We start from the raw sequence: 21,858 nt of genomic DNA on the forward strand, positions 1-21,858 counted from the left end.
GCTTAGGCAACCCCGTGGCAACCGCTCTCCCCGCCCCGGTCTGGCGGGAGGTCTTCCGTAGGCAAGATTCGGAGTCCACCGCGCCACCGCCGGGGTCGGGGTCACGGGGACGGGGAGAAAGGGCGCAGCACCGGGCACCCGACCAGGCCAGGCCCGGACTTTCCCCGAACCCGAGCTGCCCGCAGGGACTCGCCCCGCCCCGGCACCCCAGGCGTCGTCAGCAGTCGGCGCCGAGGCCCGTAATGACGCGCTAGCGCGCCCGGCACTCTGCGCAGGTCTGGTGTCGGCGGCGGGGGAGCGGGGGAGCGGGGGGGCGAGGGGGCGGGGGGGTGTGGGACCCGCCCTCGGTCGTCATCAGCCCGCGCCGACGCAGGAAGTGACGACGCTCCTGGCGCGCGCCGGGCGGTTTCTTCTCAGGCTCCGGGTCCGGCGGCGGCGGCGGCGGCGGCGGCGGCGTAGGCGTAGGGGTGAGTGGTGGCGGGCCGGGCCGGGCGGGGCGGGGCGGGGCGGGGCGGGGTGGGGCGCGGCCGGCTCACCTAAACTCTCGGATCCCGGCGGGCCTCGGGCGCGTGGACCGGGGCGGGCGACACTCCCCGCCTCCTCGGCCATCTCGCCCGGCGCGGAACTCGGAGTGGAGGAGGCGGCGGGCCCAGGAGCTCCCCGAGCCAACTTCTGCCGGGCCGAACCCCGGGCTAGCGCGACTGAACCCCAAGAACCGGGAACCCGCGGCCTGGTCTGCGAGCGCGCTCTCGGAGCAACCACCCAGGCCTCCCCGTATCCCATGCTGGGGCTGCAGCCGTCCGATGGGCCAGTGGCCCACGCAGCCCAGGTCGTCTTTCTTTTTTTTTTTTTTAATTTATTTTATTTATTTATTAATTTATTTTTGTCTGTGTTGGGCCTTCGTTGCTGCGTGCGGGCTTTTCTCTAGTTGCGGCGAGCGGGGCTACTCATCTTTGCGGTGCGCTGGCTTCTCACTGCGGTGGCTTCTCTTGTTGCGGAGCAGGGTCTCTAGGCGCGCGGGCTTCAGTAGTTACAGCACACGGGCTCAGTAGTTGTGGCTCGCAGCCTCACTAGTTGTGGCGCACGGGCTTAGTTGCTCCACGGCATGTGGGATCTTCCCGGACCAGGGCTCGAACCCGTGTCCCCTGCATTGGCAGGCGGATTCTTAACCACTGCGCCATCAGGGAAGCCCCCAGGTCGGCTTTCTAATAGATCCTCCTGACGGCAAAAACAGTGCTTGGTGAGTGCCAGGTACTGAGCTACGAGCTTTACCTGGGTGATCTCGTTTAATCCCCATTGATGCTGTCATATAGGTGGTTTTCTTACCGTTTACGGAATGGTAAGCTGAGATGAAGTAACTAGCCCTGGACAGCACAGGAATGACAGCAAAGAGATTGGAATCCAAGTGGTCATGTTCCAGAGCCCATCACTCTTTTTTTTTTTTTAAATCTTTCTTTCTAGTTTTTCAGTTTTTCTAAAATCGAAGTATAGTTGATTTACAATGTTGTGGTAGTTTCTGCTGTACAGCAAAGTGGTTCAGTCATACATGTGTACACGTTCTTTTTTATCTTCTTTTCCGTTACGGGTTTATCACAGGAAATTGTATATAGTGCGCTGTGCTCTGCAGTAGGACCTTGTTGTTTATCCGTCCTGTGTAGAATAGTTTGCTTCTGCTGACCCCAAACTCCCAGTCCTTCCCTCCCCCTCCCACAACCACAAGTCTGTTTTCTATGTCTGTGACTCTGTTTCTGTTTTGTAGATACGTTCATTTGTGTCTTGTCTTTTTTTTTTTTTTTGGCCACACGTGGCTTCTGGGATCTTAGTTCCCTGACAAGGGATTGAACCCAGGCCCCAGCAGTGAAAGCGCCGAGTCCTAACCACTGGACTGCCAGGGAATTCCCATTTGTGTCATATTTTAGATGCCACATATAAGTGATATCACATGGTATTTGTCTTTCTCTTTCTGACTTAGTTTACTTAGTATGACAATCTCTACGTCCATCCAAGTTGCTGCAGATGACATTATTTCATTCTTTTCTTTTAATTTTAATAATACATTTTATTTAACCCAGTATTTCTAAAATATTATTTCACCATATAATAATCAGTATAAAATTACTAATGAGGTATTTTACATTTTTTACACAAAGTCTTTGAAATCCAGTGTGTATTTTATACTTACAGCACAGCTTAATTCAGACTGGCCACAGTTGAAGTGCTCAATAGCTACATGTGGCTAGTGGCTACCATTCTGGACAGCAGTTAATTTAAGGTGTGAATTCTATACACAGTTATAATCTCAGACAAGTAGAGGTCATTTCCAACTGTACCATGGACAAATTGATAGTGAATTCATGTTTGGAATATTAATTGTATAGCATTTGGACATGGAAAATTTATTCTTGAATTATGAATAAGTGGTTTAAGCGAACCCGATTATTGCATATTATTACATGCAGCTACTGAAATAGGCACTTCCACATATTACCACATTTAATCCTTTCAAAAAACACCTGGTAAAGGATCGTTATCGAGATTGAAACAGTAGACCTGTGCCCAATATCCACTTCACCCTTCTTCTAGTTTGCCTTTCTGAAAGGCAGAGAGTGGAACGCTGAATACTGTGTTTCCCAGACTCCCGTGAAACTAGGGTTCTCAATGTGATTTAGATTCAGCCAGTCAGATACAAATACCTGAGATTTGAAGGCTGGAAGTGAGGCAGAGACTGCATTTGTGGGGGGGGGCACATTTTTTGCCATTTCTACAGGCACATGAACTGATTTTTTGGCAGCAGAATTAAAGAGACATGCCATTGTCCAGTCTCTACCTGTGGATATTGAGAAGCAGGGTCCTGGGCATCCATGTTGCTGGGGCAGATCAGAGCAAATACAGCATGGCTCTGGAGTCAGTGGCAGTAGTGGCAGTGTCTTTCTAATTAAGTGGACTTTTGAAAGTTGTGGTTTCCCAAAGATAGCCATAAATTCTGTGCGTTCTAGAACATTCTGCATCCTAATGGGGTGCTCTGGTGGTCTTTGAGCAGTTGTCTTCCGGTTCCAGTCCCATCCTTCCAAACTCTGGGGTGTTGGAGCTGGGGCTGCTCACTGCGTCTCCGCTTCGCCATCTGGCGCCCGCATAGGTTCTACCAATAGGAGGTAATAGAGGCTTGTCTTGGGCGTCCACAAGATGAGTAGATCTCCACACCTGCCCACCAGGGTCTGGAAAGTGTATATAGAGGCCTTAACGGGGTTCATTCGCATATGTAGTCCAAATGGTCTCAGTAACACATTGCTCTCTCCGGGCAGCATCCTTGAAAATGTATTTCGTTCCTTTTTATGGCTGAGTAATAGTCCATTGTATATATGTACCATATCTTTATCCATTCATCTGTCGATGGATACTTAGGTTGCTTCCATATCTTGGCTATTGTAAATAGTGCTGCTATGAACATGGGGAGGGGGGGGTGTATCCTTTTTAATTATAGTTTTGCCTGGATATATGCCTAGGAGTGGGATTGCTGGATCATATGGTAGTTCTATTTTTAGTTTTCTGAGGAACTTCCATACTGTTCTGCGTAGTGGCTGAGCCAACTTACATTCCTACTAACAGTGTAGGAAGTTTCCCTTTCTTCCACACCCTCTCTAGAATTTGTTATTGATGGCCATTCTGACGGGTGTGAGGTGGTACCTTGTTGTAGTTTTGATTTGCATTTCTCTAATAATTATCGATGTTGAGCATCTTTACATGTACCTATTGGCCATTTGTTTTCTTCTTTGGAGAAATGTCTATTTAGGTCTTCTGTCCTTTTTTCAATTGGGTTGTTTGGTTTTTTGCTGTTGAGTTGTATGAGCTGTTTGTATATTTTGCAAATTAAGCCCTGTCAGTCACATCGTTTGCAAATGTTTTCAGCCAGTCCGTAGGTTGTCTTTTTGTTTTGTTTATGGTTTCCTTTGCTGTGTAAAAGCTTGTAAGTTTGATTAGGTTCTCTTTGTTTATTTTTGCTTTATTTCTGTTGCCTTGGGAGACTGACCTAAGAAAACACTGGTGCCATTTATGTCAGAGAATGTTTTGCCTGTGATCTCTTCTAGGAGTTTTAGAGTGTCATGTCTTCTGTTTAAGTCTTTAAGCCATTTTGAGTTTATTTTTGTGTGTGGTGTGAGGGAGTGTTCTAACGTCATTGATTTACATGCGGCTGCCCAGCTTTCCCAGCACCGCTTGCGGAAGAGACTGTCTTTTTCCCATTGTATATTCTTGCCTCTTTTGTCGAAGATTAATTGACCATAGGTGTGTGGGTTTATTTCTGGCAGAGCCCTTCCCTCTTAACAAAGATTTGTACTGAAACGCTCAAAAGCGGCAAGGCAAAAGTGTTCAGAAACAGCATAGCATCAAACCACAGTTTGCTGTGTCCTGACACAGTTTGAATTCTTTGTCTTTTTTGCAGTGTTTTAACTCAAATGGGTGATGAAAAGGACTCTTGGAAAGTGAAAACTTTAGATGAAATTCTTCAGGAAAAGAAACGACGGAAGGAACAAGAGGAGAAAGCAGAGATAAAACGCTTAAAAAACGTAAGCCATGTTTTTTAAGTAAGTGTTTTTTTTAAAGGAGATTTAATTTCTTTGCCCTCATTTTTCCATTAGAACAACGCTTCTTCGGTGAAGTTCTTTTGTACTTCCAAATGTCGCAGGTGAGCCCAAAATCTATTCTAAAAATTAACAAAAACATTCAAATACTCAGTTTACATTGACAGCAGATCGATAACATACTAAAGCTGCATATAGATGACCACAGCTACATGGAAAATAAAGTATTTTGGACCTAAAAGCACTAGTGCGGTTGGACTTGTTTTTCTCATTTCATCATTATATTCATGACACCATTTCCAAGTATTTTTAGTGTAGTAGGAAGCTTCCTTGAAATTAGTATTATTGTTTTACACCTTTCTTGGTTTGCCTAATAACATAGGAAAACTTTAGTAATTGGATAAGGGGCATTGAAAGAAATGCCTCTTCTGATAAGTTTAGCAGCAGACCTTTCTTACGTATTTATGAGTGCTTTTTGAGATACTGTAAAGTATTTGGTGTATAAAATATGCTTTAAGGCTCAGTTCTGGTTAATATAAACAGCTAACATACTTGTCAGAGAGTTTAATGTCCCTTGTCATATACGCTGGTGTTAAATTTCTCAGGTTCTGGGTTACAGAGAGTTATATGAAATTCTAATGTCACGGGATTTGAATGAAAGTTTTTTATATTTTATAACATTGGTCCACTCAAAGTGTGTATGAAAGTTTGTTTTCGGATATTGGTAAGGTTTGAGTATTATTAAAAATAGGCTTATCTGTAAGGAAAATTACTTTCTCCTTGCTTCCTAGTCTGATGACCGGGATTCCAAGCGGGATTCCCTTGAGGAGGGGGAGCTGAGGGACCACCGCATGGAGATAACGATAAGGAACTCGCCGTATAGAAGAGAGGACTCCATGGAAGACAGGTGAGAGAGTGTGGCCCTGGAGGAGCCCACTGGCTGCAGGTACACTCACCTGAGGAGACAGGCTGAGCCCCGTGATAGGGCCGTGGTCCTGGCTGGCCCTTCTCAGTGTTATTTTGAAGGTTTGAGGTCATGACCTGAGGTTTACCTCTAGATTGAAATGACTCTTGTGTGGTGTCAGTTACCAGCTCTCCCCTCTTCTTAGGAAAAGCCTGAGCGTGTGTTCCTTTCTTTGTGATCATTCTGCAGTGAAGTGAACACCATTCACATGGTACATTTAAAGAATTCTGCTGTATGTTTGTGATGATTTGTATAATTACTGTCTAAAATTATCTACAAATAAACCAAAGTAGCTGATGAAAGATACTTGGAGCAAGGCCTTGAAGCAGAAACGGTCCTGCCGAGGTCTGTATGTTCTGACATTTCTTCCCGTGCTGTGCTTTGTCCTCACTTGTTTTCTTCTCATGTCCATCATCAAGCAGTTAAAAACAACATAAGCAGAAATTAAGGCAAAAAGGCATAGGGTGTGAATTCTCCCAAGATTTTGGTTATATAATCAGTTGAAAATATTGTTAAGTGACCTTTTGAGATCATTAAGTTTGATTAAAATTGTGGGACCTTTTTTAACTTTATTATGGTGTAAATGACAAACTGCACAGATTTCAGGTGTGCGGTTTGATACGTTGTTATATACCTGTAAACTATCCCCACGACCAAGATCATGAATACCCTAAGTGTTCCTCAGAGAGGCCTTTTTGTTCCATGTTTCACACTGATTCCCCACTTAACACTTTCCATCTGAATCTGTATTTAATACACAGTTTGGGCTTAGGTTTCATAATGAACATCATCCTTTAGCTGATGGTTGAGATTCACCTGTCTGTTCTGACCTTCATCTCTCTGGGTTGAAGACACTCCACGATACCCCGGTGCTCCTCACATTACTTTCTCGGGCGTGATGTAATGCTGTGGTGTCTTATTTCAGAGGAGAGGAAGATGATTCTTTGGCTATCAAACCACCCCAGCAAATGTCTCGGAAAGAAAAAGCTCATCACAGGAAAGACGAAAAGAGAAAAGAGAAACGTAGGCATCGTAGTCATTCCACAGAAGGGGGTACAGAGCATTTGTTTTCTTTTGTATTGTGTTCAGATGCGGTCTCGTTCCTATTTCATGATCTACTGTCTTCTCCAGAGCACAGTTGAAAGCGAAGAGAATCAAATTTTAGCTAAAAACATAAATTCATTGTAGATCATGCTGAATAGATACTTTGTTTTCCTTCTATGTTTTCTTCTGTGTGTTTCCCCCTCATTGCATTGTTCTGGGGTAGTTTGTCTACCTACAAGACTGTCTTAATTCAACAAGGGAAAACACAGTCTTCAATGCTAAACTGCTTTAACTAAGGAACAGATGCTTGATAAAACTGAAACAATGGGTTTGATCTCATACCAGTATTAAGAGCTTCTTAGGGGTGTTGGGAAAACTGGGCCTGGGGCCTGATATAAATCTCATTGTTAAACTCAGTTGGCTAACATGATGTATAATGTGATGTAGAAACTAAAAGGAGATAAGCTTTGTCCTATATCCTTTACAAATGGTGATTTCTTTTTAAGTCGTGAAACTAATACAGTCTAATCAGTTTATTTAATACAGAAAATTAGAAAGAAAGATGGAGATCACAGTTCTATTCAGTGATAATCACATTATTTTTGTTTTTTTCTTAACTGGAGGCTTACGGCATAGAGTTTTACATTTTCATCCTTTTTTTTTTTTTTTTTTAACAGAAAGTCATGATTGTTTCTCCAAGTCAATGATGAGATATTTTTTCTTTTCTTCACTGGGTATTTTTAAGTTGAGTTTCTGGAAGTTAAGTTTCTTCGTACGACATGTGCTGTTTCCCACTAGGGAAGCATGCCAGAGTGAAGGAGAAGGAGCGAGAGCACGAGCGTCGGAAGCGGCACCGAGAGGAGCAGGACAAGGCCCGCCGCGAGTGGGAGCGACAGAAGAGGAGGGAGCTGGCGCGGGAGCACTCCCGGAGGGAGCGGTGAGGCCGGCAGCCCGAGCGAGCGGGGTCCTGACTGCTGGCGGTGCCCCCGCCTCAGCCTGTGAGACGGGCCTGCAGGGAGGGATGCGGCTGGACGGAGCTGGGGGTCCAAGAGGAATCGAGAGGCGAGGAGCGAAGGTTTGGGCTGGACATAGAGCAGTGGGGGAAGGAGAGAGAGTAGGGAGGGGTGGCGGGTGGCTGGAGGAGGGGAGCGGCTGTCCACACCCGAGCCCGGCGCCCCCGGGGAGGAGGGCGAGGGCTGCTGTCCAGGCCCGGGTGGAGCCATTCTGGGGGCAGCCAGTCCCCGCACATGAGTCCTGAGGCAGAGTCAGTGCGGGGAGGCCAGGGGTGTGGGCGATTCCCCGTCTGCTCACTCGGCAGGTGTGTGCTGAGCGCCTGCTCTGCACCAGCTCTGTTCCAGGGGGCTTGTCCAGGAAGGACCAACGAGATGTGTTGCTTAGGGTTGTCTGGGGTCGCAGCAGAAATAGACTCTGGTTCTTCCCAACAAGAAACAAAACGAGAAGTAACAAAGGCAAAATCCCAAAGGCCTTGAAATGGCCCGGGAGCTGGGACACCAGACTCCTGGGCCTTTGTCTCCAGGTGCCTCTGTGTGGGCTTAGAGTTCCAGGAGAGAGCGTCTGTTCACCCCAGATCTGTTCTGTGTGGCCCAGGTGTGAATCCTAGGGCCACCTCTGGGTCCTGCGGTCATTTCCAGAGAGAGCTTGAGAGCTGGGCTGCTCCACGGAAGGGAAGTAGCAGGCTGGAAGGTGCTGACACTCCCAGCAGCCGGGGCCGAACAGAGGGCAGGTACAGCAGGTGTGAGGAGAGCCTTCGTTCTCAGGACTCAGGGAGTGTGAGAGATGCAGCTGGGAGGTTGGGGTCTAAGGCCACTGTGAGGCCAGCAGAGCCTTCAATGTCCTGGCTGCTGGCACATGACACACCCACGTTTGCTAAGCCCTGTGCTCTGTCCAGTGTGGTCCAGTCACACAGCTGTGCAGACAAAGTGGTGACCCCAAGGAAGCCAAGCTTGAAAATAAAGAGCACGTGGAAAAATGCAGCAGTGGCCACATTGTACAAGGGAGACAAGAGTTCACAGGGTTATTAGCCCAGCGGCTTACTAAACAGCAACAACTGGGAGGAAAAATTCAAGTGCAGGGTTGCTGCAAGATGTTACCTGGAATGTCCAGTTTTCAACAAGAAGTTTTGAGACATACAAAGACATAAGAAGGTTTGACCCCGTATTAAGGAAGAAAGACATAATAGACAGCGTTTCCAGATTTGGCGAAGACTTGGAAGCAAGGAACTTGAAGATGGAGCAACAGACTTCATGCCTTCTGAAGACAGAGAGGAAAGGATCTTCAATCTCAAGATCTGTGGGACAGCATCCAGTGTACCAGCGCGCGTGTGGCGTGTGGGAGGGAAGGGGGGCACAGAGGTGGCTTTTAAATAATGACTTGAGTACTTCCCAAATTTGGCGGAAACCGTTTTATCTTCCGAGAAACTCAGTGAGCCCCAGGTAGGATAAGTACAAAGCCACAGTCACACTGGGGAAGCTAGTGAGAAATTCATGAAGGGCAGCAGCGAGCGGGGTGCTTCTCATCAGAAGCAGGGGGGCCGCAGGCAGGAACCCGGGCAGCCCGGAATTCTGTATCCAGCACAGCCAGCCTCAGAAGTGAGGGGCAAATAAAGGCCTTCCCAGGTGAACAGAGGCTGGGGGACAGGTGGACACAGCACTGCAGCCACAACCGCGGGACATGCGTCGCCCCAAGAGCTCCTGGGATGAGTTTTCAACAGAGACCGTGTGCCAGGCCGTGGAACAAGTCTCAAATTTAAAAGAATTGAGGCCATACAAGGTATGCCCGCTTATCACAGAAGAATTCAATTATAAGTCAGCAACAGGGCTTCCCTGGTGGCACAGTGGTTAAGAATCCGCCTGCCAATGCAGGGGACACGGGTGCGAGCCCTGGTCCGGGAAGATCCCACATGCCGCGGAGCAACTAAGCCCGTGCACCACAGCTACTGAGCCTGCGCTCTAGAGCCCGTGAGCCACAACTACTGAGCCCGTGAGCCACAATTGCGGAAGCCTGCGCGCCTAGAGCCCGTGCTCCACAACAAGAGAAGCCACCGCAATGAGAAGCCCGCACACCGCGACAAAGAGCAGCCCCTGCGCGCCGCAACTAGAGAAAGCCCGTGTGCAGCAAAAGACCCAACACAGCCAAAAATAAATTTATATTAAAAAAAAAGCAACAGAACGAAACCTGGGGAAATCCTCAAATGTTGGGAATCTAACAACCCGTTTGTGAAAAACCCATGGCCTGAAGAAAAAATTATAAGGAAAAACAAAATATTTTGAACTTTTTTTTTTTTTTGGTCGCGATGCAAAGCTTGTAGGATCTTAGTTCCCTGACCAGGGATCAGACCCAGGCCCCAGCAGTGGAAGCGCCAAGTCCTAACCACTGGACCACCAGGGAATTCCCTGAAAATATTTTGAACAAGAGAGCAAAGACAATGTGTCAAAACCTAGGGATGCAGCTCCAGCTGTGCTTAGAGTGAAGTGTTTCAGCTGTAAGCAGCTAAACCAGAAAGCAGAAAAGGAAGATGTCCAATCAATAACCTAACCTCCTACCCAAGGAAACCAGAAAAAAAGCAAACTCATCCCAAAGCAAAAGCAGAGGAAACGGTGGGAGATGCAGAGCAGGCAGAAAGAAGCAGGCGCCGGAGGCGGGGGCGGGGCGCGGCCGCGGGCGGTACGGTCAGGGGGTGCTGGGAGTGTCCTGAAGCCGGCGTGTGATGGTTGCCCGATTCCGGGGATGTGTTCAGAGAAACTGAGCTCGCTGGTTGAATTCTATATGTAAGTTATACCTCCACTTTTTGTTTGTTTGTTTTGCCATACTGCGCGGCATGAAACCGAAACCGCACCCCCTGCACTGGAAGTGCGGAGGCCTAACCACTGGGCCGCCAGGGAGGTCTCCTTCCGCTTTCATTTGGGGATAGTTTGGATTCAGTGGCATTTATAAAATAGTGTGTGGAGCCCAGTAGCCTTGGTCCGGCCCCTCCAGTGGTGACGTCTGTGCGGGCAGCACTGGCGGCCCTGGTTGCGCGCTCACCGTTTTTTGCTTGTGCTCCTTTCTGTGTGTATAACGCTGCCTTTTTTGTTTAACGTGTTCGCTTTTCAAGTGGTATTTGGACTTAACCCTGTAGGGACCTGAGAGTTAACAGACTGATGGGTTTCCACTCTTTGGCGTCCGGTGCCGCCGACGCCACGTGTTTCGGTCACTGGTCACTGATATTTCCTGACCCCCGCATGACAGCTGTTCCCAGGAGCCGCAGGGCGCCCGGCCCAGGTCTGTGGCTCCCCCGCGCTTCCTCCGATGGGCTCTCCCACCCCTTGGAGGCCCAGGAAGACTTGGCTCCTGGTAGAGGTGGATTTACATGGTGTGCACGGAGGGAAATCCTCTTGGCGAGTCTCGGTAGAGCTGCCGAGCAGAAGGTTCTGGAGCCAGTGGGGTCTCTGCCCCAGGCAGCTGTTACCTCCTTGTACCAGCACTTTCTGCCGTGGGACTCTTTAGGAACGAGGTTCCCAGGACGCGCATGCGTGTGTGTTCTGCTTTTAAAAAGCTCTTTGAGGGTTGAACAGCCCAGAGAAGTCGTTTATCAACGCGAGCAAAAGCACTGGGGGCAAAAAGGAGAACTTCCTGTGTCGGGGGTAAATTTGGCGTGTGCTGGTTCCAGGGACCGCCTGGAACAGCTAGAAAGGAAGCGGGAGCGGGAGCGCAAGATGCGGGAGCAGCAGAAGGAGCAGCGGGAGCAGAAGGAGCGGGAGCGGCGGGCCGAGGAGCGACGCAAGGAGCGCGAGGCCCGGCGGGAAGGTGGGGCGGGGCGGGGCGAGGGGCGGGGCCCGGCGGGAGGGGGGCGGGGCGAGGGGCGGGGCCCGGCGGGAGTGGGGTGGGGCGGGGCGGGGCCCGGCGGGGAGGTGGGGTGGGGCGGGGCCCGGCGGGGAGGTGGGGCCGGGCGACCCTGCAGCTGCTGGGGTGTGGGCTGTCGGGCCCAGACAGCTGTGTCTGGGATCCACACACTGGGGGTCAGGCCCAGGCTGGAGAGGTGGGTTCTGGCCCCTGCCTTCTGACCAATAGAGAGCAGTCTAGAAAGCCCACCTGGGTTCTCTGGTCGCTTCCTGTGCTCCATTCCGGTGCTGTAGGCGAGTGTGCGCCATGGGGAAGGGGGCTTCCGGCACCAGCTCCTTTCTGTTCTCGTGCGCAGTGTCTGCACATCACCGGACAGCGAGAGAGGACTATGGCGACAAGGTGAAAGCCAGCCACTGGAGTCGGAGCCCACTCCGGCCGCCTCGAGAGAGGTTTGAGCTGGGGGACAGCCGGAAGCCAGGTGAGGCTGCACAGCGCTAGCTGGGCCAGCGTGTGGTGGTCTTTGCGAGGGGCGTCTGAGCACAGAAAGTGGCTGCTGCTTCACATCACGATGCGCTAAACGCTTCCGTGGTGTGTGAGAGGGACTGTGCATGAAATAAGTTTACCAGCTGAAACGCTCGTTGCTGGTCTTTGGAAGCGTTGTCTTCCTCCCAGGCATCTGGGTGAGCGGTTCCTCGTACAAACCGAAGTTAGTCTTCGTATGACAAGCGCCATCGAATCTTGCTAGTTTAAAGCATTTCCCCACGTTCATCTTCGATGGTTTGTTCCCTAAGTAAAAGAAGAGAAAGTGGAGGAGAGAGACCTGCTGTCCGACCTGCAGGACATCAGCGACAGCGAGAGGAAGACCAGCTCAGCCGAGTCCTCGTCAGGTAGCCGCTCGCCCGGCCCCGCCCAAGTCCGTGGCCACACGGGGGCGAAGCTCACTGCTGGCCGTTTCCTTCCTACAGCGGAATCAGGGTCAGGTTCCGAGGAGGAGGAGGAGGAGGAGGAGGAGGAGGAGGAGGAAGAGGGGAGCAGCAGCGAAGAGTCAGAGGGCGAGGAGGAAGAGGAGGAGGAGGAGGAGGAGGAGGAGACCGGGAGCAACTCCGAGGACGCGTCCGCACAGTCAGCCGGTGAGCACACGCGCCCGCCCGCCCGCGGTTTAACTCCGTAAGAGCGCAGAAGCTACAGGTGGGTAGTTTGAAATCTCAGTAGAAATGTATCCAGATTGAAAACGCCTGGCTGGCTGGGACTTTCAAAAGGCTCCCGAGTCGACGACATAGGGCGCTCCTTGCTTCCTTGTCGGCTAAAGCGGACCGCGCTTCTGCTTGTGGAGGGTCCGAGCTGACACCTGTTTCCTTTACAGAGGAAGTGAGTGAAGAAGAAATGAGTGAAGAGGAGGAGCGAGAGAATGAAAACCACGTCCTGGTTGGTGAGAGGCCCCCCGAGTGGTGGTTCACCTCTTCCTCATCTGCCCCTCACCTGGGTGCTGACCCACGTTTGAGTCGTGAGCGGGGCAGCGACCTAAGAAATAACCTTTCTCAGCGGCACGTCGTGCCCCGGGAGCTACAGGGAGCGCCTGGCTGGTGCGTCCCAGGACCCAGCTGGCTCACGGGGAGCTGCTTCCCCCAGCACCCCGCACTTGGCCGCTTGGGCCCGTGGGGGCTGACGTCCCTTAGAAGGGACAGTGCTGAATGAGCGCTATCCTGAGGGTGCTGGGCTCGGACACCAGGGGAGGCTGGGAAACGCCAGCTCAACTCCGACCACAGGGCCGTTGCTGACCAGGGGCTGCATGGCCTCCGCAGGCAGCCAGGCCAAGCCCTCTGGCCGGTGGTCGCAAATTCTGGGCGGGCCTCGGAGCTCACGACCGGTCAGTGGCTCACAGTGGTCCCAGCCCGGCCAGTGGCCCCAAGACACGGTGCCCTCTGTCCAGGGCGCAGCCCGTGCCTGGCTCCCCGGGGCTCTCAATATGGTTTCTTCTTGCACTCGCTGTCCGCCCCCCAGAACGGGTGGGGTAGCCACACTTGCTCGTTCTTGGTTCGTAATTGGGTTGAACTTTTGAAGTTCCAGAGTCACGATTTGACCGCGATTCTGGAGAGAGCGAAGAGGGGGAAGAGGAGGTGGGCGAGGGCACCCCCCAGAGCAGCGCCCTCACCGAGGGGGACTTCGTGCCCGACTCCCCAGCCCTGTCACCCATCGAGCTCAAACAGGAGCTGCCCAAGTACCTGCCAGCCCTGCAGGTCAGGTGCCCTCCCCGCCCCAGGCCTGGCTCTGCTTTGCTGCTTGTGGACGGGGCCGGTTGCTGAGAGCAGAAGCCGGGTCCCCGCTGTGGGTGTCTGTCACTGGGCGGGCCCGGCCACCAGCCTCTCACGTGTCCCCGATCATGGTCCGGCCTCTTGTCCAGCAGTCTTGGGGGGAGGACAGTTCCTGCGTCCGCAGCCAGGACGCCCGCCAGGGGCCCCATGTGGAGGGGGCGGGCAGCCTGGCGGGCGGTCAGCTCTGCGGTCACTTCTGCCTCGGCCTGGGCTGAGTGGGCACCTGCCCCCCTCGCCCGGTCGCTGTGCAGGGGTCGGAGGGCAGTGCTATGAGTCAGCCCACATTTTCTGTTGGGAAAAGTCAGTAACAACGATGCTAGAGAGAGGGGGTTGGAGAGGGCAGGTCTCCAGAGGGTGAGCAGCCTCAGGTGCTCCGGGCGCCCCAAGGCCAGTGGCCCAGCCCCAAGTGCCGCCCCAGCTCCTGGGGGTTTCCTGCGCCAGCTGGGGGTGCAGTGCACAGGGCCACCCCTGTCCCAGCCTCATCTTAGGATGAGGTGGCTGGAGGTGGCGGCGTGGGGGGTTGCCCAGGGCCGGCTTCCGGATGAAGGGGCACGCGCTCACTGAGGCGAGGAGAGCGTCCGGGGCTGCTGCCCACGCGCCCTGTGGGCCCTCCTGACACGTCCGGGCGGGGCTTCCCTTGGGGGTGTGGCCCCGCTGCCGCGCCCTCATGCTGGCGCTTCCTCCCAGGGCTGTCGGAGTGTGGAGGAATTCCAGTGCCTGAACAGGATCGAAGAAGGCACTTACGGGGTGGTGTACAGAGCTAAGGACAAGAAAACAGGTGGGGCGAGTCCCAGGATGGTCCCTCAAAGGGAAGGGGTGGTGTGGCGCATGGACCGGGTGGCCCAGAGTGCCAGCCAGCACCACGGGGCGCCGGCACCTTCAGCGTCAGGGTCACTGGGTATAGTTCCCTACTATCCTGGTTGTCGCCCCTCCCCTGGTGCTGGGCCTCAGCCTTGCCGTATCTGACTGGCGCACACCTGAGCAGCTGGCCCCTTGGCGCCTCCAGAGGCCAGACGTCGGCCTGACCACGAGGCTCTGTGCTGCTTGCTTGCAGCCTCGGGCAGGTATGCACCCTTGGCGGGGCCTCGGAGAAGCAGTCGAGGCCCTGAGCACCGGGGGGAGGCCGGCTGGCCAGGTCCCGTGATCGTGGGGGAGCAGCGAGGACGCAGAAAGAACGTGTGGGTGGAAGAATATTTGCTCGATGTTGGTCTTCACGTCGCTTTCTTTTCAGATGAAATCGTGGCTCTGAAGCGGCTAAAGATGGAGAAGGAGAAGGAGGGCTTCCCGATCACATCGCTGAGGGAGATCAACACCATCCTCAAGGCGCAGCACCCCAACATCGTCACCGTCAGGGTGAGGCCGCCGGCCCACGTGCCTCTGCCCCGCGGGGCCCCCAAGTGCCACACCCCAGTGGCCGTCGCACTTAGAAGGTCCCTGCTGTCACCCAATGTCTGGGCCCCGGGATTTCAGGTCTCTTGGGAGAGCCGGCAGTGGCAGGGCTGGCCTGGGACCCCCAGGCCATGGGACCTGCTGTTTCCTAGGAAATCGTCGTGGGCAGCAACATGGACAAGATCTACATCGTGATGAACTACGTGGAGCATGACCTCAAGAGCCTCATGGAAACCATGAAGCAGCCTTTCCTGCCGGGTAGGGCCCGACTCCGCCCACTGCTGTGGCCCTAGACCCAGATCCCCCGAGGGACGGCCTACGCGCAGGTCGCCTGGGGGCGGGAGTGCTGACCTTGAACTCTGACCCTGTCGCACTGGGTGTGTGTGAGTGCCCGGGTGCCGGGAAGCTTGGTGGCTGCTGAGGCAGCCGATGACCCGGGGGACCAGCCGCGTGCTGACCTGTCGCCATCCAGGGGAGGTGAAGACCCTGATGATCCAGCTGCTGCGTGGAGTGAAGCACCTGCACGACAACTGGATCCTGCACCGAGACCTCAAGACGTCCAACCTGCTGCTGAGCCACGCTGGCATCCTCAAGGTGAGCCCTGTGGGCGGCTCGGGGGAGGGGCCGGCTCCCAGGCATGGAGTCGTCCACAGCCCGCCCTCTGTCCTCGCAGGTGGGGGACTTCGGGCTGGCGCGGGAGTATGGGTCCCCTCTGAAGGCCTACACCCCGGTGGTCGTGACCTTGTGGTACCGTGCCCCCGAGCTGCTGCTCGGCGCCAAGGTGAGTGTGGGTGTGCAGGAGCCTGCCCTGGGCGCGCTGACCCGCCAGCCCCCTGAGTGCTTCCTGACCCCTAGGAGTACTCCACGGCTGTGGACATGTGGTCGGTGGGCTGCATCTTTGGGGAGCTGCTGACTCAGAAGCCGCTGTTCCCTGGGAAGTCGGAAATCGATCAAATCAACAAAGTGTTCAAGGTGGGTGCCCCTGGGGACGTGTGCAGGCGCCCGGGCCAGGTGCCTCTTCCCTGCAGGCCCGGCTATTTGAGACGCCGCCCTGTTTTAGGACCTGGGGACCCCCAGTGAGAAAATCTGGCCCGGCTACAACGACCTCCCCGCCGTCAAGAAGATGACCTTCACCGAGTACCCGTATAACAACCTCCGCAAGCGCTTCGGGGCTCTGCTCTCAGACCAGGGCTTCGACCTCATGAACAAGTGCGTCCCTCCCTGCGCCCCGCCCTCAGCCCGCCTCCTCCCCGCCCAGCCCCGCCCCTGCCAAGTGCCTTGTTCTCCCAGGTTTCTGACCTACTTCCCTGGACGGAGGGTCAGCGCAGAGGACGGCCTCAAGCACGAGTATTTCCGCGAGACCCCCCTCCCCATCGACCCCTCCATGTTCCCCACATGGCCCGCCAAGAGCGAACAGCAGAGGGTGAAGCGGGGCACCAGCCCCCGGCCACCAGAGGGAGGCCTGGGCTACAGCCAGCTGGTGAGGGGCGGGGTGGCGAGGGGAGCGGGGTCCCCGAGGCGGGGTTGGCCCGGCCAGGGCCCCACGAAGCCGCTGTGTCCACAGGGTGACGACGACCTGAAGGAGACGGGCTTCCACCTCACAACCACGAACCAGGGGGCCTCGGCCGCGGGCCCAGGCTTCAGCCTCAAGTTCTGAGGCTCAGAGCTGACCCCGGACCCACCTTGGGGAGCGCCGACCGCTGAGGCCCAGCTGGGACAGCGGCAGATGCTGGAGGCGGCGTCTGGGTCCAGACCCCCGTCCTGCCCTGACCAGGTGCCGCCACTGCCACGGGCTGCCGTGGACGCGACCTCAAGTCTAGGACTGGCTGCTGGCCTTGTGGGGTTTTCCATGTTTTCATTTTATCTTGGCTTGTAAATTTGTAGAATTAAATCACGTTTTCCTTGCCGTGGGAGGAAAGGCTGTGTTTTTTCAGATGTATCGGACTTGCCCTGCGAGGAGAGGGTGGGCATCCATACACCCACACACACACACTCAGCCACGGTGACCACCGGCGGCCACGCCAGTCGGGTGCTGGCCGTGACTGGGAACAGAGCTGCGGGGGGTTTGGTACTTTTTAATCTTCAGGCTGCTGCTCCAGCACCTTCCTGCCTCACCCAGGGCCCCAGAGCCAGGCGTGCGAGCTCGCAGCCACAGCGGGTTTTTGTACAAGGTGGTTACGTGTTTTAAGATGTAGTAAAATATTCTTGGAGGAAGGGTCTGGCATTTCCTTCTTTAAGCGGCTGGTCCTGTGCTGGGTCCTGGGCCTCCTGGGTGGGGAGCCCCAGCCCCTACACTCAAGGAGGGAGGGATGAAAGGCAGTCTCCGTGGGCTCAGCTCTTCGCAGCCCGCAAGTCCTCCAGCTGCTGGTCTGGCTGGACAGGGTGTTGCTTGGGCAGAAGGGGACTTGTCACTGCCCGGGGCCCCCAGCTGCACCGAGCTAGTTCCTCCTGCGGGCACCCCCAGCCTCCCCCCCCCTCCCTTCAGGGAGGCCTTGCAGCCACAGGGCCCACTCCCTTCCCAGCCCTGAGCCCACGCGAGACCCCCGGCCCCACTGGCTCAGCGCGCTGGCCCTGGTGATGCTGCTGGCGCCTGGGCCTCGGGTTACCCACGGTTCCAGGCCCGGCCTGGAGAAGCCCCTCTCGGCCTGTCTCTGTGGACGGCATCCTCCCTGCAAGGAACTGGCTGCAGGCTCCCCACCCCGTGGGCCAAGACTGGCCGCCCACCCTCCCAAGAAAGGGCCAGGAGACTTGAGAGAGAAAGTGCTTTATCAGCATCCTCAGCCCTGCGGGCGGCGCTCAGCTCCGCAGGCGGACGCGCCAGGAGTAGGTGCTGAGCACGTGCTGCCGCCGGCGCACCACGCACGTGTAGGTGCCCTCGTTGATGGCGTTGGCGATGATGCTCAGGTGCGCGTCGCCCAGCGCCAGGTAGCCGGGGTAGGAGAACTCCAGGGGCTCCTGGTCCTTGTACCAGCTGCGGGGAAGGCGGAGGGCTGGGCAGGGTCCCGAGTCCCCCCGCCCACCCTCGGGCGCCCAGGCAGGGTCACTCACTACACTTTGCCTTTCTTGTGGAGGATCTTCTGGCCGCAGCGGAAGGTCACATTCCTGCCCTCGGGCACCAGCCGGGTTTTGGTCCTGGGGGGCGGCGCGGTGGCAGCCACGGTGGGGAAGGGGAACTCTGCTCGTACGGGGTGGGGGGGGCGGAGGCCACATCAGTACCCGGCGCCCTGGCCAGACGCAGGCCGGAGAGGCCCAAGCTCACCGTAGCAGAAGTCGCAGCTGCTGGGACACAGCCTCTTCATGAGCCTCTGGCGGGCGTCGCAGAAACCCCTCCGCGCCCAGGACGCGCACACGAACAGCCGGTCCAGGCAGCCTGCAGGGGGGGCAGCCTGGCCTCAGGGCCCGCCCGCCCCGGTCCCTGGCCCCGCCCACCCCGGCCCCTGACCCCGCCCGCCCGACCCCGCACTCACCGTAGAGCCGGTGCAGCCCCCACAGCTCGTCCTGCGACAGCGCCTTCCAGCCACGCAGCGTGGCGTTGAGGTGCATGAGCGCCCGGCCGTGCTGGGAGTGCATCAGGCCCAGCGCGTGGCCGATCTCGTGGGCCGCCACGTGCACCAGGTCGGTGAGCCACACGCCTGCGGGCCCCGCCGGTCAGCGCCGGGGACCCGGCCCAGCCCTCCGCCGCCCCCCACCCCCCCGCCCGCCCGCCCGCCGGCCTTGCCCCCGAGGCCCGAACAGCTGCTGCAGCGCCGGGAGCCTCCCTCGGGCAGCCGTGGGAAGATAAGAGTGTTCCAGGCTGGCGAGGCGGTGAGCTGGCCCCCAGGAATGCAGCTCCAGCTCCGGCTCCAGCGGTGTGGGGGGAGGGGGCTTCAGGGCTCCCGGAACCCAGGCTTACGACCTCCTCCCAGCCTGCCCCTGCCCGCCTCCCTGATCCCAAATCCCAGCCATGACCCCCCCCAAAGCCCTCCCGCTGCGCCCGCCGTGGTGCGAGGGCCCCACGGGAGGCCAGGCCGGCGTCACCTTTCTTCCAGCTGTAGCGTGTGGGGCCCAGGACCCAGTACTCGCTGTCGTCAAAGTGGATGCCGCCGTGCGGGGGGAAGAAGGCGTGGGCCAGCTCGCCCGTGGGGCCGTCGAAGCAGTGGTGCGTCGGGGAGACCAGGCAGTCCGTGTGGTTGACCGGGTAGAAGCCTGCAGGAGCACGGGGCTGAAAGGGGGCCTTGGGGCGGGGCGGGGGCGGGGGCACGGCGCCCACCTATGCGGAGGTCGCTGGGCTGCTCAGGGGCCACCTCGCGGAAGCTGAAGGGGGACACGTCACTCCACATGCGGAAGGCGGCGGCCAGGCCCCGCCGGGTCTCGCTGGGGCTGAGCAGGTTCCTCGGGAAAGAGAGGACCCTGGGGTGGGAGTCATGGTCAGGGGTGGCAGCCAGGCAGCACCGGCCCCCACTCCAGGGCCAGGGTCGCACCTGTATGTGAGGTTGAAGTGGTCCCAGCGCAGCCGGGTCGGGGTCAGCGTGTAGCGGCGTCTGCGGGGCGCCGGGGGGTGCGGCGGGCCAAGGCTTGGGGTGGCGAGCACACCCGCGGTCGCGGGCACAGCGTCTCCCTTCGAGGGAAGCAAGTGCCCCGTGGGGAGGCAGCAGGGACTGTCCCCAAGCCCCAAGCCGCGAGGAAAAGGGCCTCGAAGGATGGGAGGGCGCGCGCTCCAGGGAGCGCTGACGCTCCCTCCAGGGAGGAACTCTCTTTTTGTCTTTCGGCATTTTCTGGTTTTCCACCCCGAGCCAGGGTTACTTAACAGCCAGAAAGAAAAACGTTACTAAAAACAGGCCAGGTCGGAGTGGGCGGAGCTGCCGGCAGATGCTGCCCCCCGCCCCCCCATCAACGGACACGGACTCGCCGACTCAGGCCCGGACGCGCAGCCGGGGCCGACCCGCCCGCTCCCGCGCCCGCGCCCGCTCTCACCTGCGCTGCGCTCGCCACGGGCCGGTTCCCCAGGGCCCCCGACCGGGCCAGCAGCACGAGCGTAGGGAGGAGGCACAGCGCGCCCAGCACGGCTCCGAGCAGGCGGGCCCGGTCGTGGGCCCCCGACGCCGCTGATGGGACGCAGGCCCCGCGGCCCATGGCGCCTGCGGACTCGCTGTCGGGGCTCAGGCGGCGGGGCAGCGCGGCGGCGGCGGCTCGGGTTACAGCCCTGAGGGGGAGGGCGCGCGGCTGCCCCGAAGGGAACCAGCTGGCCGCCTGCTGTCGGGAGCACCCCCGATACCTCCAGCCTGGGGTGCGGGGACCCGGGCCTGTGGGTCGGTGGCGGTGGCCTGGGCAGGGCCGACTGGGCGGGGTCACTTGGCGGGGGTGGGGGTGGGGGTTGCGAGGAGGGCCCCGGACGCCAGGGAAGGGACGGACACCGGGGGCTCTGGCTTAGGCAGGAGTGGTCAGCCGGGTCCCCAAACTCGCTGGGAGTTGACTGACTTGGCAGCTTTTCTCCCAAACGGAGTCCCCCAGGACACCGGATGAGACCCGGCAGTGGGACCTCCATCCTGGCCAGCTCGGGACACGTCCCCTGCAGGCGTTGGCTGACAGGGACCCCGCGAGAGGGGAGGGATGCGACGGGAGGGGACGTGGCAAGTGAGTATCGGGCTGAGGAAGAGGGAGAAGGAGGCGCCTGCGGAGCAAGGCTTGGGGTGCCAGGAGGGAGGGGGACCTGCAGGGGCCAGCTGAAGGACCCATGGAGGGCGATAGGGACAGCGCACAAGGTGCGGGGGGGGGGGGGCGGGGGAGGCGCCGCAGGAATCCCCACCAGGCGCTGCCTGCCGAGCGCGCGCAGGGCCGAAGTCTGAACGGTCCTGGGTTGGGGCTGGGGGACCGGGTGTCCTGGGGGCGGAAGACTCGACGGGACGGCTTTCAGGTCATGCCTGGCAGAGGAGCTGAGCCAGGCGGGATGTAGGCGAGGGCGCCTCTGGGCTTGGGGAACCGGGATCCAGGGCGGGGCGGGCCTCCCGCCGGTGCGGAGCGGCCGGGGGGGGGGGGGGGGGAGGGGAGACGGGGTGGGGGCTGGGCCGAGTCAGAGGAGGCGCGGGGGGCGGGGTGGAGGGGAGGGTGGGGGGCTGGCCCTCCCCGTTCTCCACCCAGGCCTTGAGCCCAGAGTGACAGTGACGCGCCGGGCCAGCGGGGTCAGCGCCAAGTGGCTGGCTGGCAGCCTTGAGGCTCCGGGGGAGCATTTCGGTGGTTCTTGGAAAGCGCCCGGCCGCGGGGCCCAGACCAGGGCAGTGCCCGCCGCCCCCATGGCTAAACGTTTGCGCCGACAAACCGACTTTCTCCGTCCTGTGCTCTGCCCTACTCCCCCAGGTCCGTGTTCCACCTCCCACACTCAGTGGTCCTGAAACCCTGCCGGGGCTTCTGGCTTGAATCAGAGGCCTCGCCCAACTCCCCGCTTAGCCAGGACCGCACAGCCCGCCACGAGACCGGGTTCTGCTTTGGCCAAAGTCTGTCGTCTCCACAGCCCGCCCCAGGCGCAGGGAGGAGGCGCTGCTGGGGTTTCGGTCCAACCAGTGCTCTTGGACGACACCGCGAGCCCTGGCCCCCATCCTTTCTGGCCCAGAGACCGGGATCCTGGCAGGACTCTGGACCCGTGAGTCCTGGGAAGAAGAGCAGGACACGCAGGTCGGGAGGGGCCAGGCGGGGCCTCTGGCCGAAGCGCAGAGCCCAGCGCTGGGCCAACGGCGGAAGGGGGCCAGGTCGGGAT

At 57.5% G+C, this 21,858-nt stretch overlaps 2 protein-coding genes across 6 annotated transcripts; one reads left to right on the forward strand and one right to left on the reverse strand.

Annotated features, from left to right (window-relative positions):
* Positions 1-371: 371 nt before the first annotated feature.
* CDK11B (cyclin dependent kinase 11B) lies at positions 372-17,034 on the forward strand. 5 transcript variants are annotated; one of them, XM_061185142.1, is made up of 20 exons: positions 372-467; positions 4,439-4,562; positions 5,369-5,484; positions 6,467-6,594; positions 7,384-7,522; positions 11,255-11,391; positions 11,783-11,905; positions 12,219-12,314; positions 12,393-12,557; positions 12,791-12,856; positions 13,489-13,664; positions 14,427-14,517; positions 14,971-15,092; positions 15,281-15,386; positions 15,601-15,722; positions 15,802-15,909; positions 15,984-16,100; positions 16,189-16,337; positions 16,419-16,608; positions 16,693-17,034. In XM_061185142.1, exons 2-20 carry the CDS (start codon positions 4,452-4,454, stop codon positions 16,783-16,785), a joined length of 2,355 nt encoding a protein of 784 aa, XP_061041125.1. In that variant the 5' UTR covers positions 372-467; positions 4,439-4,451; the 3' UTR covers positions 16,786-17,034. The 5 variants fall into 5 exon arrangements, with proteins under 5 accessions (XP_061041125.1, XP_061041123.1, XP_061041124.1 ...); XM_061185140.1 differs by lacking the exon at positions 372-467 and adding an exon at positions 681-829 and having other exon boundaries at positions 13,495-13,664; XM_061185141.1 differs by lacking the exon at positions 372-467 and adding an exon at positions 681-829 and having other exon boundaries at positions 6,467-6,564.
* An 842-nt stretch (positions 17,035-17,876) lies between these two features.
* Positions 17,877-20,279, reverse strand: MMP23B (matrix metallopeptidase 23B). Its single transcript, XM_061187182.1, has 8 exons — positions 20,082-20,279; positions 19,589-19,725; positions 19,378-19,517; positions 19,146-19,313; positions 18,596-18,760; positions 18,388-18,498; positions 18,177-18,303; positions 17,877-18,099 (listed from the first exon to the last, which is right to left on the reverse strand). The coding sequence occupies exons 1-8, from the start codon at positions 20,238-20,240 to the stop codon at positions 17,925-17,927; spliced, it is 1,182 nt and encodes a 393-aa protein (XP_061043165.1). The 5' UTR covers positions 20,241-20,279; the 3' UTR covers positions 17,877-17,924.
* Between the last annotated feature and the right edge of the window lie 1,579 nt (positions 20,280-21,858).

The sequence above is a fragment of the Eubalaena glacialis genome, chromosome 3 (genome assembly GCF_028564815.1).
Source record: "Eubalaena glacialis isolate mEubGla1 chromosome 3, mEubGla1.1.hap2.+ XY, whole genome shotgun sequence".
Lineage (NCBI taxonomy): Eukaryota > Metazoa > Chordata > Mammalia > Artiodactyla > Balaenidae > Eubalaena > Eubalaena glacialis.

Coding starts and splice junctions, on each gene's coding strand:
- CDK11B (XM_061185139.1), top strand. CDS start 804: ATGGGCCAGTGGCCCACGCAGCCCAG. Junction 14,518..14,970: donor AGCTAAGGACAAGAAAACAG/GTGGGGCGAGTC, acceptor CTTTCTTTTCAG/ATGAAATCGTGGCTCTGAAG. Junction 15,910..15,983: donor AGCTGCTGCTCGGCGCCAAG/GTGAGTGTGGGT, acceptor CCTGACCCCTAG/GAGTACTCCACGGCTGTGGA.
- MMP23B (XM_061187182.1), bottom strand. CDS start 20,240: ATGGGCCGCGGGGCCTGCGTCCCATCAGCGGCGTCGGGGGCCCACGAC. Junction 19,314..19,377: donor GCCCAGCGACCTCCGCATAG/GTGGGCGCCGTG, acceptor GTGCTCCTGCAG/GCTTCTACCCGGTCAACCAC. Junction 18,761..19,145: donor ACGCTACAGCTGGAAGAAAG/GTGACGCCGGCC, acceptor CGGGGCCCGCAG/GCGTGTGGCTCACCGACCTG.